The sequence below is a fragment of the Eumetopias jubatus genome, unplaced genomic scaffold (genome assembly GCF_037043125.1).
Source record: "Eumetopias jubatus isolate StellerSeaLion01/CBP00866 unplaced genomic scaffold, mEumJub1_p1.0 scaffold_14, whole genome shotgun sequence".
NCBI classification, from domain to species: domain Eukaryota; kingdom Metazoa; phylum Chordata; class Mammalia; order Carnivora; family Otariidae; genus Eumetopias; species Eumetopias jubatus.
This window is the reverse complement of record NW_028274820.1, coordinates 55,355,131-55,369,785: the sequence shown is the minus strand read 5'-3', so window position 1 is coordinate 55,369,785 and position 14,655 is coordinate 55,355,131. Positions and strand designations below refer to the sequence as shown.

Below are 14,655 nucleotides of genomic sequence, written 5' to 3'. Positions count from 1 at the left end.
TAGCAGGTGCAGACATGCAAGAAATAGAATCCTGCACAGTGATTAAAACAGAGTTGACATTTCTTGCATTTTTAGTGGCCAAATTAAAAAGGGGATTAAAAAAAAACCACCTGCAAGATTCAAACTGGTTCTTAAAAAAAAAATTAACACCTAAATTCTGCAATATATTCTCCCGTTTGGTTAGCTTATACTGAATACAACTGAGTATTTTATAGATCATTCAGGATCATTTTCATGATTATGAATATTTACACTAGAATTCTGTTTTAATTTGGTGAGACTCTCAGGGCCTACTGAAAGGCAGACTGTTCTATGCTACATCAAACAGTCCCAGATGACTGTTTTTCATCAGAGTTACATTTTACAGTATTTTTTTCTCCTCTTTGTCTGCTCATTGTCATCATGTGCTTTTTAATTGGGCTATTAGCTCTGTTTTCTACACAGTAATTCACACTTCCTGAGAGTTCAGTATGTGACAGGTACGATGTTAAGCACCTTCATACACTAGGTCATCTGATACTCATAATTTATGAGGGGAGCTGTGTGATGATTTTCATTGCAGAGACGATGAATCTAAAGCTTAGAGAACAATGGTAACTTGACCAAGGTCACAGCAAAGTAGTAAGTGGTGGTACTTGGATTAAAACTCAAGCCCGTCCAGAGCCCAAGCCCTGTCTGCCCTACCACACAGAAGGCGTGTCAGGACATGGACCGGACACACGTTATGTCATCTCTTGGCTCTCCCGTTTTCCATATGTAAAAGGTTATTAATAGGCTATGCCTTAGAAAGTTGTTTTAAGGATTAATCTATGTAAAGCAATTAGAAAAGAGTCTGAGATAGACTTATGTAATATTAGCATTGACTAGGATTGCTGACTCTGTATGGTTCCCTTCCAGTATGTTAAGACGCTGTTAGTGGAATAACCACCCTTGGTACAACTGTGTGTAGAGTAAGACTATAAAGTCCTAATAGGTTCCCTGTTGAATAAAAGATATCATTGGTCAGATCCATCAACCTTGCTGTACCAGTTTTGGTCTTTGGTTAATTATGAATTCTCACCTTTCAGCCAGTTAGGTAATACTCCCAGGTAGGTGAAGTCCGGGTAGGTTGAGCAAAAGCAGATTTCAAAATATATCAAGCAGATGGAACAAACATGGTTGGTTGCCTCCCAGCACCCATGTCTTCACTTCCCTTCCTGTCAGAGCTCCCACTTTGTCTAAGTCTCCATGCTTCTTCCACACACTCATGTGTTCAACCTGGCTCCTATGGTACTGTGATGCTCTGTCAAATCCAGTTAGGGTAAGCCAGTACCTGGCCTGAGACAGGTTAGGGGTGGCTTGTGAGCCCTGGAGTATTAGGTGCTCAAGAGACGGTCTGCTCTGGGGCTTCTGAGAAGTTTCCTCACTCTTAATAAAAATATGTGACAAAGTGTCCTTTCCCTCTGAAGGTAACTCCTGGCACACTGGAGCCAGACCAGGAAGGATACTAGTCTTAAAAATGATGCCAGTGTTAAGAAGAGTAGAGCAGAGAGATGGAAAGACCCAAATCCTTGGTGATATCACCAAGTCACAGAATTAATCAGTCTTGGGGCCATCCTACTTCTGATTGCTTGTTCGTGAAGTTTCCTCATGGTTAGGTTTATGGGTTGAACTGTGTCTTCCCCAAATCCGTATGGTAAAGTCCAAATCCCTACTACCTCAGAATGTGACTATATTTGAAAACAGGATCTTTCAAGAGATGATTAAGTTAAAATGAGGCCGTTAGGGTAGACCCTACCCCCATCTGACTGGTGTCCTTGTGAGAAGAGGAAATTTCGGCAGACCTGGAGACGTGCTCAGGGAGGCACACACACAGAAAGGCCATGTGCGGACACAGCAAGAAGGCAGCCATCTGCAAGCCAGCGAGAGAGCGCTCAGGAGAAACAAACCTCCCAACACCTCAATCCTGGATTTCTTGCCTCGGGAAAGAACTGTGAGAAAATGAATTTCTGACACTTAAGCCACCCAGTGTGTGGTATTGTGTTAGGGCAGCCCCAGGACAGTTAACACGAGTAGGCCCCTAGCGCGATGACCGGTGTCCTTATACAAAGGGGACTTTGCACACAGAGACACACATGGGGAAAATGCCACATGAAGATTGGAGCTATGCTGCCATGAGCCAAGGAACATTGAGATCACCAGTGAACTCCAGACGGAGGCCTGGAGCGGACTCTCCCTGACAGCCTCAGAAGGAACCATTCCTGCTGACACTTGGTCTTTCAACGTCTAGCCTCCAGAACCATGAGACAAGAATTGTCTGTTGTTTAAGCCACCTACCTTGTGGCGCTTTGCTCCAACAGCTCCAGGAAGCAAATACACTGGGTTTTCTCTTATTTCACACCAGCTGCCTAGTTAATACCATAGAAACCCCCTAGTCACACAGTGCCATTGGAAGCACTAAGCTCCCAAGTGAATCAGAATGTCGTGATTTTAAGAAGTCTAATGAAAAGGAAGAGAGATTGGGGCAGAAGAAGAAGATGACTGAAGAATAAGTCAACATTAGAGAAATGTAAAACAACAATCTATGAAGAAAAATAATTAAAAAACAAAAAAGATTCATTTAGATTTCTCAGCGGCCATGAGAATTGGAAACCTCTGAGTTGAGGAGCTTGAACACATTTATTTTATGGCTTAGGGGGCTAAAGGAAAGACGTTGTATGTGAAAAGTGCTGTCTAATAAATTCACAATATGGTCAGATACAAGAATCACTGGAACTAACAAATATGTCTTTGATTTTTAATAAAACTCACAAAATGTCTGAGATATTAAGAAAGCAGTTATTTTAGACTTAAGCTGAAATTTTTTAATAAAAAAGTTTGCATGAAACTTAAGAGCCATCTCACTAGTTGTTCTTATAACTAAGATTCTTCTCTCCCAGGCAATATGCTATATATGCTTGATCATATCAACAAAAATTTTTCCATCAGGCAGGAAAAGGACGGCTCAAACATGAAACAAAAAGGCTCAAAGCAGCACAGTGTGGCTGGAAAGTTACTACGTTCCATCCACCTACCTGCAGAGGTACCTCTTGATCCATAGTAAATTTGGGGACTTTATCAGCCCAAGGCAAGAATTTCTTAGTTTTGTGGTCCAGATAATAATCGAAGATTGTCCCCTGGGATGGAAACTTTACTGCTTTCATCTCTTTATGCCACCACCGACTGAATTCAGCTTGAGAGCCAGAAAGCTAAGGAGAACAAGAGAAATCCTTACTGCAGACTTAGAGGTAATTTTAACACATACAAAAAGCCCCTCCAAATCCTGTTCAACACAGTATTTGCCATGTAAAGAGTTATAATTACAAATGGGATTGAGTAACTGACCCAAGAAAAATAAGTAACTAGAAGGAACTTAGAATGAGTGATAATATCAAAGAGGCAGAAAGCTATAATTGCCATATATCCATCAGGTACAAATTTTCTGGAATAATTATTAACTTAAAAAGCAAAGTAAGTTTAGGTGAACTTCAGATTACCTACCCCTGGGTTATTCAATTTAACAATGAGCTCTCATGCAAATTACTATGCTAGGTTCAGCGAGACAGTGGTTCTCAAACACTGGTGTTGATTTCTACCAATATTATATCAATTCGTGATAAAATAAAAAAGATAAGAACAAAGGAATACTTTTTTAAAAACTGGTAAGATTATTTGATTTCAATACTGCCCTCTATTTGAGCTTATAGGCTTCTTGGACCTTTTGGTGTTGAAATAGCTTTCCTTTTATAAAATTATGGTATTCATTATGGTCCTTGTTTATAAATGTCCTTATTTAGAAAAGTAAACATTTGGTAACCCTATTTCATTCCTTCAAGTCATTAACTGTTTATCTTTTGAAATTCGAAATCTGGAAACCCCCACCATGAGGGATGAGGAAAGGCATGTTCTTGGTTTTCTAGCAGGGCACAGGTGAGCGGTCCAGTTGAAAACTCTCAAGAGACAAACTGCTGCCCTACAGAGAGGACTGAGAGTGGTAGGGAACAGGCTCTCCTTGCTAGAAGGTGCTCCTTTTTATACAAGCCCTTTGCTACTAGATTAGGGTTTGGAAAACAAAGAAGGGGAAATGGCAATTGTGTATCAGCAGCTTATAAAACCCTTCTGTATCTATACGAAGACCTGGCCTACTGTCTCCAACATCCACTGGACGACCTGGCCCGCTAACTCCCTCCATCCACAGCACAACCTGGCATAATGACTTCTGTATCTGCAGGATCATCTACCACAGTGAGCTTCGGTGAACTCTAAGAACAGTGTGTTTGAGTGGCCATGGCATTCAGCAGTCTCCTACTTTCTAAGATCTTAACTCCCATTTTTCTCCAGTGACATTCTCTTTTGTTTTTTAAAGATTTTATTTATTTATTTGACAAGAGAGAGACAAAGCCAGTGAGAGAGAACACAAACAGGGGGAGTGGGAGAGGGAGAGGGAGAAGCAGGCCTCCCCTGAGCAGGGAGCCCGATGTGGGACTCGATCCCAGGACTCTGGGACCATGACCTGAGCCGAAGGCAGATGCTTAACGACTGAGCCCCCCAGGCGCCCGGGGGTGAACCTATTTTAATTGGATGTCCAGGTGAGCCATCTTTGAAAACCAGCACAGATTAAGGAGAAGACGGCTCCAAGAAGCAGGAAGAGGTCATCACGGGCCAAGATCCTGTGGTATGACAGACCCTGTGTTCCAGAAGTGGCCACTGCAGCTGGCAGACGGGGGTGGGAGGTGGGGGGAGCGGTAGGGGTAGGCAGAAGAAGCAGGGAAGGACTGGCAGGACCAGCTCCAGGGGCTGTGTAAATAGTATTACATTTTTCACTTTATCCGAAAGGCAAACAGAATCCATTAAAGTGTTTTAAACTCTCAAGTGTGTCAGGTAATTCAATTTACATTTTAAAAAATTGCTCTGGCTGCTGAGAGGATAATGGATTATGGGGGAGGTACAGAAGCAGACCAGTGAGGCTGTTACCTTAGAAGCCAAGGGAGAAGTACTAAGAGCGGTTTATGGGAGCTCAGGGAGAGTTGATCCAAGACGTGTTTTGGAAGCTGCCTGCAATGGCCTGGCTTTAGAACACCGGACCTGAGTCAGTGTGCTGTGGTCGGAACGTGGCTCAGACAGTACCTGGGCATCCTCAGGCGGGCTATCTAAGTTTCGGCTCCTTTTTTTGTTAAAAGGGGAGGAGGATAGTTGTACCTATACATAGGGGTTTTATTTTTTTGAAGATTCAGTAAAATAGCTAAGAGGCCTAAGCACCTTCTTGGACATCCGGCAGGCGCTCCGATTTGTTCAATTAAGAAATGGCTATCTTAAGAGCATTTCTTCCGTCTTTTTCATTCCTGTTTCCAACTATCTAGCTTCTGTTTTGACTGTTTCGTAGTTAGAGCCCTTTTGAAGATGTGAAGGTGATGAGGAGGAGGAGGAGGAGGAGGAAGATGAAGCTTATTTAGGGAGAAAGTGTCTGGAGAAGTGAGGTGACCACTGTGGCGGCCCAGGGCCCGGCTTGACGGACTGCTAGGAAGGCCACCACGTTTGAAAACTGAGAAGATGAAAAGGCAATCAGCTGGGAGGGAGGTGGTCAGGAATAGAGGGATCTCTGCTGTCCACGTCCTACTCACAAAATTTTACCTGGTTTACATCCTAGCGAAGGAAAAAACCTTGTGGAGAACCCCAGGAGGACATAAAAGAAAACATGGGGGAGGGGGAAGGTGGGGAGAGGGGAGATTCTGCCTGGGGCCTCCATGAAGGAGAAGTCCACGCATGCTGTAAATTGTGCCTGAGAAAAACCACATGAAGTCACCCAACACCAACTCTTGATTTTCACTCAAAGTAAATGGGCTGCTTTTCTTTAGAAAGCCCCTGGATATTAGAGAAGGAAATGTGGCTTCTGAGAAGGATCAAAATCAGATCTAGCAGGCCAAGTGAATTCCACACCTATTTATAGACACGGTTTATGGTAACCTAGTGACAAGAAGCAGAAATGGGCAACGGGTTTTAGTAACCATGTATCTGAGGACCTACACCAAGTCAACCAATGGAAATATGGGGCCCTCTTGGCTGTGATGCCTTCCAATTTAAATTCCCTGTTTACATCCGGAAATATTTGGCAAAGTCTAGAAGATGAGTGCCATCTATTTTTAAGGCAAAGATTCAGGGGTACCTGTAGGATCAGTCATGACCGTGGGAGATCCTGAGGTACCCTGGAACAGGTTGCCTTTGGAGATGTACATGGGTGTGAATCCTGGTACTGTCATTTCCTATCAGTGTAACCTTGGTCAAGCTCCTTGCCCCTCTGAGCTTTATGAGCACCATGAAGATAGCCTGAACAACTACTGGAAACATTACATGACAGAATCTACATGCAGAGGAGCATGGTGGAGATGTGCCCTCCTGTAATGTTGAAACACTTCCACTTGGCACCTGAGCAAGTCTAAGCCGTGTGTACACATGTGTGTATGTGTATGTACGCACTCGAGCAAGCTCGTCTCAAGTGTTTGCCCAAAAGAAATCAGCCACAGATGAGCTATGCTAGGAATGCTGGGCAGGCATAGTAGCCTGTTAGGCTGAAGGCAAGACCCTTGGAAAGGATCTGGCCTGAGTTGAGTCTGGTTCCCCAGTAATTACCCCAGGAATCATGTAAGAGACTGATTGCAGGTAAGAGGCCAGAGACAGGGAAACCGATTTCAAGGTTCTTACGTGCTGCATACTGCATGTGTCCGCTCCTCTCACCCCACATCCCTACATTGAAGCTCTAACCCCCAATGTGATGGTATTTGGAGACAGGGCTTTGGGAGGTAACTTGGTTTAGATGACATCATTAGGGTTGGGCCTTCATTATGGGATTAGTGCCTTTATAAAAAAGACATCAGAAACCTTTTTATTGTTCTCTGTCATGTGAGGACACAGCAAAAAAGCACCTGTCTGTAAGCCAGGAAGAGGGTCCCAGCCACAACCTGACCATGCTGGCACCCTGACCTTGGACTTGAACCTCCAGAACTGAAAGTACATTTCTGTCAGTTACGCCATCCAAGGCACGGTATTTTGTGACGGCAGCCTGAGCTAAGATACTGTGACAGCCCAGGACAAGCTAAAGATGATACATTCCTGAATGAAGGCTGGAGGGACTTGGAGGTGGGGACTGACCTGACAGCTGTTGTGTGACTGAAAGAGTCTGATAATCACGAGATTCAGAAGTAAAGAAGAATGGGGTCTCCCAGGTTTTTAGCTCGAGCAACTGGAAGGAATGAGAGCATCCTCGAGGATAAGAAAGGGAGGAGAGGAGGAGCCGTCGGGGGCTGGGGCAGATGAAGAGCTCTGTCTTTGGCCAGAGAGCCGAGCGGCGTCCGAAGAGCACGCCGCCGGCCCTGCTCCCGAGGCAGGCAGGAGCACCGACCCCTGAGCTCCGAAGAGAGACCGGGGCAAGGCTATGGGTTTGGCAGCATCTGCCAGAGTTAGAGCTACCAGCCTGGATGAGCTGGCCTAAACACACCGGCTTACAAGAGAACAGGGCAAATGGCAGAGATTTATGATGATATTAAAAAAAAACAAAACAAAACACAACAACAAAACACAGGGATCACATCACAACCTGCCCACCAAGTAAAACTGGTGCTATAAATTATTTCTGTGAACTATCTCAAAACATACCTGATCTTGCAGCAGAGTGCCTCCAAATGCCCAGATACAAGCAAAGACAAAGTAGACTTCATAAACCTCTTTTGGGCTGTCCGAAGGTACGTTGTCAGGAGTCAACAAGCATTCTAGAAGGGTACAAATAGTCTAAAGAAAAATAAATAGCTATTTACTTAGGGCGACAACTCCTTAATAGCAGAGTAAGGTCAAAGGACATACTAACAAATCCACTTACTCCTTATGAGATTATAGAATTTTCCCCAATCTGGGACTTGCTACATTGAGACAGACAAAAATTACTGCCTTGGTTTTCTAAGGCAATACAGGAAAACCTTTGCCACTTTTAATGAAACCGATCTTCTAAGTAATCAAGCCTTTTTAAAAAAGGACTATCTTATCCAGTTCGTACTCACTATAATGAACACGAATACATATAGGCACAAAGGAAAGATAATGCGGAATATATCTAAGCTCTCTTTTTTTTTTTTTTTTTTTTTAACAGGGAGTCACCGGACAGAGTCGTCTACAGCTCACATTCTCACTCAGTAGCAAACTAAAGATATCTTGCCTTCCCAGTGAGCGTTGCCCTACGGTGTCAGTGGGAATGAGTGCCTAAGATTCCACTTGACAGAGAGGTATTTATTCATTTCCCTCTTGCTGGACATTTAGATAACCCACTTTCCCTTAGTGCTTTGGCAGCGGCTTTTCCCACCTGTTGTATAAACTTAGTCGGACCGGCAGCCTTCGCCCATGACTTTTTTTTTTTAAACACCAAACTAAATTCAACCTTGGAAGAAATGCTCTTCAGGAACTTGTCCTTCACTCCTTCCATGTCAGACAGCAATGTGCTGTTGGTCAGAAACACCGTCTGAGTGTTCTGACCTTAGTTCAGGACAATCAGGTCAGTGATGAGGGGGACATGGCTGCTTGCAAAGGCCTTTCCAAAGGTAACAATAACCAGTCATGAACATGTTTTCCAGCTACTTCTTTGACCTGAACAAAACAGGTCAGGATTGCCTGTGGGTCTTTCTTTCCCAGTCATGAAAGCTGGGGAAAACCCATGGTAACCTGGAAAATAGCTCCTGGAAATAATTTGCAAAGGTTTTCAATTTGAAAAGTTGACCGCCTATTATGTTTTTCAATCTTCTCTCTTGATTTCTATTATGTTATATAGTTCCGTATCTGCCAATTTAAAATAAGCCTCCAAAAGAAATAAAAATCACCCATTTGTTATCAAGAAAAGCCCTGGTGCTCTAAGGGACTGTGAAAACCAAAACCAAAACAGGGACTGGAAGATTTCAATGTGACGTTATCCGCTGATCTGGAGACTCTACTAATTCATCGCTTCTGTTTTCTCCCAAACACATTACTTGGAAAACACTTAGAGCAGTTCTATGTCAGCAATTAGTAACATCAGACTCTGGTGTATATTATGGAGTCAATATACCTAACCAAACTTAAAGCAAATACATGTCATTTATTGGAAAATGGAGCACATTAATTTCTTAAAGTAGTCATTTGAAGGTATTCCCTTTTGTACTCACGTTCATCTCGAATTTTGTCCTTACAAGTAATCACAGAAAAGACACTACTCTATAAAACAACAGCTGAAAAGGAGCTGAGAATAAAATGCCATTTCTGAATACTACAAAAGAAGGAAGTGAGAGGGAAAGTCATATTAATTCCCACTGACCTATTTTCACACTACTCTTGAATGAAAAAATTCACACTACAGAGAATCACACCAATACATAAGTCAACTTGAGAAAGAACACAATCATGCTTTTGCAAGTACTACACCAGAGGAAGTCTAATTAGGGTAACCACATAATTAATTCATTATGAATAAATTCAGACCTGCTTTCAGAAATAAATTATACCTCAGATAATTACTGTTGAAGACTATCGTTTACTTAATTGGTGTGTGAATTATCCAAAAACCTGAACTTTCTCTTATTATGCTTGTGACTATTTCTAATTTAGCTTCAAACAAATCTGGTAACATAGGAACTTAATGGTAACAAAGTACTCTGAAACCAATTTTGTTCCTAGAGGAAAAAAAAAAAGGATTTCTAATTGTAACCCTTTTATGAAGTTTTATACTTGTAAAGGCTGGGGACTGTTTTTCTTCATGCTGAGATTAAGATCACAACCTTCATTTCTGTGTGCTGTGAATTATTTTCATTTGCTTCCATGACAACCTATCACATATACCCTTCAGTCTTACCAGCTGTCTCAGAAGGAGAATCAGAACAGACTAGTAACTGGAGTATTATGAACTCTCCATTGGGAGTGACCTGACTTTATGAGCATCTGGGGGAGGTGGGAGAACAGAAAGGAAGAAGAGCATGGGAGGGCCGTGGGTGATCAAGCTCAGAAGCTTTCTTTTACTAGCCAGCATCTTTAGTTGCTGGATTTACTGTAGTCAAAAAACATACTGAGCCCCTTCTCTAGGCCAGTTTCTTAGAAGACAGAAAAATAAATACGGTTGTTACTACTTTGTTCTTCTTATTCTATTCCAATATACTTGGAGGAACACAGTGATTAAGTAAACACATACTTGGCCCCCGCTATGTGCGCTATGTGCAAGGAACTCTGTAAATTTCTGGGGATATCAAAATAAATACAAGGTAGCTTCTGCCCTCTAGATGACAGTCTCATGAAAAAAAAACCAAAAAACAAAAACCAAAAAAAAAACCAACAGACTACAACCCATAGTGGTAACAGACTGTGACAGGTGTGTAGGTTTGCAAAAACACTGGGGGACATGGAGCTGGGGAAAGGGAAAGACAGATGGAGCAACCTGACGATGCCAGCGATCTTTGCCTCTTCTTTTTTTATGTTTCATTTTTTCAAGTAGGCTCCACACCCAGCATGGAGCCCAGGACGGGGCCAGAACTCACGACCCTGAGATCAAGACCCGAGCTGAGATCAAGAGTCGGATGCCCAACCGACTGGGTCACCCAGGCACTCCTCTGCATATCCATCGAGCAAACGAAACCTCCTGCTGCCTCAGTCAGGCCACACACTACCGCATCAGGACTAGAGCGTGGATGGTGTGCCCAAAGCCGCACCTGTACCAGGCTGTTCTCTAGAATTGAAGTGATGGTTTTAAAGCTTGTTCTCAGCTTATCCAAGCATGCAGGAACATATTTATCAAAAAGAATAGTTAAATTGGCCTTTTCTGATTGATGCCGCCTTCTGTCTATCCAACTGGCCACATACCTGAAAAAGAACACAGAAAATCTTTTATTGAACACAAGGCTTGAAAAGCCAAATTCCACCAACTCAAAAGCTTCCCCCCGACTCAACACAGCTTGGTGCCACCCTTCGGGGACATGTTAGTGAGTTCATTCTATTTCTCAAATGGAAAATATTTTTAAATGACCCCTTAAAAACTTGTTCTAATGGCCATTTTTACCTTAATGAAAAAAATTAACAGAAACTCCTAATAGCACTTAGAAGGCAAACATAATAGAGTCTAAGTAGGCCATTACTGAGCATTTATAAGGAGGTACCACGTGTCATTTCCTAAGGGACTGAAACTGGTTTCATAGGGCAGGCTTTATTTATGAAAACAGCTTGGGATTTTTCTTGATTAATCTTGGGATCAATTATTTAGTAATGACAAATCAGTTACATATAAAAAGGTGAAAATTCCACAGCGGCTATTTCAGAGTCCCTCCTTTTGCATTGGATTGGAGGTAACTCCAACCTAATAAGCAGATAATGTGTTTCTAATAAGTAGCTCTGAAATGGTTATCTCACGCCTGGGTACATGTGTATTAATCTGGAGCTTATAGAAGGTTATCAATTCTGATACATTAGTATTCTTAACATATTAATAAAATCATACTTATCAATAAAATGAAACATAGCCTAGAAGCTCCAATAGTCGTCTCTGCAGAGAAACTGTGTGATGTTAAATGAAAAATAACTGCTCGAAAAGTTCTCATCAAAGAGAAGGCAGTGATAATAAATACATTTAGCCACCAGCAGGGCAGCCATACGATTACCACTATACCTTGCTATAGGCAAATCAGATTTCACATTTCTACTATCAGAAGAAATTAAGGCAAGATAATTATCCTATAAAAGGCTCCCTCTGATTTTTACAAAGTGCCACAACAAGGGCTCTATTAACCGTTCAATTACATTTACACTATAGTGAGACTTATACAGCATCAACTGTCAAAACCTCTTCAGGGCCAAGAGAAATGGTTTTCATGTGAAGTCCAGGTGCAAGACGGTAACTTGAGAGAGCATCTCTGCGTGGTGGGGACAGTGGGCACCAGGGAACAATGGCAACCAAGTGTGAGTTACTGGAAATGAAGACACGAAGGCCTCACCTACCTCTGCGCTACTTGTTCAGCCGCACAGCAGCTGCTGGAAGCAGAATGTTAGTGTCCGGAGCTTTACTAGGGTAATGGGGGTGGTAAGGGGACTGCTCTCCTGAGTTCTCAAGTCAGACTGCCTGGGTCCGTATCCCAGCTCCACCATTTTTTAACCGTTACCTAGGCTGAGTTGCTTTAAGTTTCTCACAAACTTCTTAGGATCGTTGAGGATGAGACGATTTCTTGTGCAGAAAGTGTTTGGATTACTATCTGACATAGAACAAGTTCTCAGGAAGTGCCATCCAGCACAGAGTTGGTTCAAGTCTGAGAACTGGGGTCATACCCTGGCTCGGCAAATCTGAGCATCTCTTAAAGGCAGCAGAGTCCTACAGGGCCCAAGAGTTGGTGGCCAGTGCTCTGCTGCATCACAACAAATTCTACCGCCACCCCTCTTCGGTGTCGGTAGGAGTAAAAGCCTATGAGGGGATGACTAGAGGCTGAAGCCTCAAGAGAGCCAGAGAAGGGGAAAAGGGCTTTGCATGACTTCAGTTCAATCAAACCAGGAGACATGGCAAAAGGTGATCTTGCATGCCCTCCTAAAAAGGCCCCAAACGACCTCTGCTGGGGGGTCAAGCACACCATATGGCTTAGGGAGTAAAAAAAGTCTGTATTGTCAAATATCAACAGTTTAAAATTTCACATATAAATTACAGATAAATTTTCATAGTTTGGAATAAAAATAGACATTAAAACACAGTGAATTCAGAAGAAGACACTATTACCTTCAGCAATGGCAAAAACTGAAGATACAGATCTTTGTTGGCAATTCTTTCCACCTTACTTCATAAAAAAGTCCCTTATGGTTTCCAAGAAATGATATACATTTGAACACAATCAAATGAAACAGTGCTATTATATGACATACAGTGGAAGATGACATGCTAAAAGGTTGTATTTATTTCTTACCTACGTGAGAGATGGTTGGTGCCCCTATCTCAGGAAGGAGCCACATAGTGATGCCTTAATGCATCATCATCATGCCAATATCCAGGTCACTAACAGAGCATCTTCAGCTCTTCAGCGTTTGCAAATGTGTTCCATATATTCAGCTGTGTTGCCCTGCCCTTCTTCAGAAGTGCTATTCACATGATCACACGACTCTAAGACCCTAGAGTTTGGAAACTACCTAGGTAGCCAAAGTTTTCAGGCTCCTGAAAACTTTTCAATGTATTACTCACGAGTCTGGGATTGGAATAGTGTCCTGGAGGAGACCAGGAACTCATGAGAACTCTGGTTATACACGTGCCCCCCACAGTAAGCTGCAGGTTCTCCATCATTCACGGTGACGCGGAAAAATGGCAGAAGTTAGACATACTGACTGGCAGCATTATGTTGATGATTTCTAAATCTATTTTTGCAAATATATACAGGAGGCCAAGATGGAAGGATGGGATTGCGGGGGTAAAAGCCAACAAGCTTGGGGTGCCTGGGTGGCTAGGTCGGTTAAGCACCTGCCTTCAGGTTAGGTTGTGATCCCAGGGTTCAGGGATTGAGCCCCACATCGGGCTCCCTGCTCGACGGAGAGCCTGCTTCTCCCTCTGCCTCTGCCCCTCCACCCCGCTCATGCTTTCTCTCTCTTGCTCTATCTCAAATAAAATCTAAAAAAAAAAAAAAAAAAGACAACCAGCTCATCTAATGCAGATCAGAGGATGAGAGAGACAAAATCAAAAGGATATCATACAGTAATAAAGGAGTAAGTATGATTTAAAGGTGGGGCTCCCAAAACTTATCTTCCAGGAATCTCTTAGAATCAGACTAAATTCCAGAGATATTCCACCTTTTCCCATCATTATCTAGAAGTTGAGTAATACACCATTTGGAACATCTCATTTTCAATTGTGTTTGCTTTAAATAATTTTAAGTTAAGGGACTTAATTTTAAGTGAATTAAATAATTTAATTCTGAATGAATTTAAATAATTCATTACCTGTATGCTTTTCCTTTTCTATCCATTTAATCCCTTTTTATGCATTTCATCCCTTTCTAATGGGAATAAAAAATCTTGCTAATTTTTTAGAAATTTTCTTCTAATTCCCGTTCTTTCTCAATTTCTCAAGATCTCAACAGACATATATGAACTATCCAGCATTCACCTAGTAAACTCACTTAGGACCGAGCAGTAGAACAGTATTTGATTTCGATAGCCAGTCACGTACTCATGTGATTTTTAAGGATGTTTGCTGTCTGACATGATATGCTCTGTGTCTGTTAAGTGCGTATATAACATTATTTTTTAGAATAGCTCAGTGAATTTAAAAAATGTCTAAGAAGCGGGCGCCTGGGTGGCTCAGTTGGTTAAGCGACTGCCTTTGGCTCAGGTCATGATCCTGGAGTCCTGGGATTGAGTCCCGCATCGGGCTCCCTGCTCAGCAGGGAGTCTGCTTCTCCCTCTGACCCTCCCCCCTCTCATGCTCTCTCTCTCTCATTCTCTCTCTCAAATAAATAAAATCTTAAAAAAAAAAGTCTAAGAAGCTTACATGATGATACTACTTTCATTCCTTAAATGGAATCACAGATACCATAAACAAACTATGTTGTCATCTCTTCTATCCATGGTAACTTAGGGTTTCCCACAGTATGAATTAAGAAAATATATTTCCTAATTCCA

General features: G+C 42.3%; 1 protein-coding gene across 1 annotated transcript in view; it reads right to left on the bottom strand.

The window, feature by feature from the left end:
• DNAH11 (dynein axonemal heavy chain 11) overlaps positions 1-14,655 on the bottom strand; it is a 321,003-nt gene that overhangs the window by 149,522 nt on the left and 156,826 nt on the right. The window contains exons 43-45 of the mRNA XM_088018617.1: positions 10,728-10,878; positions 7,669-7,800; positions 3,054-3,227 (exon numbers count right to left, since the gene is read on the bottom strand). Of these exons, the coding sequence (XP_087874743.1) occupies positions 3,054-3,227; positions 7,669-7,800; positions 10,728-10,878 (457 nt within the window). The remainder of the gene's footprint in view (positions 1-3,053; positions 3,228-7,668; positions 7,801-10,727; positions 10,879-14,655) is intronic.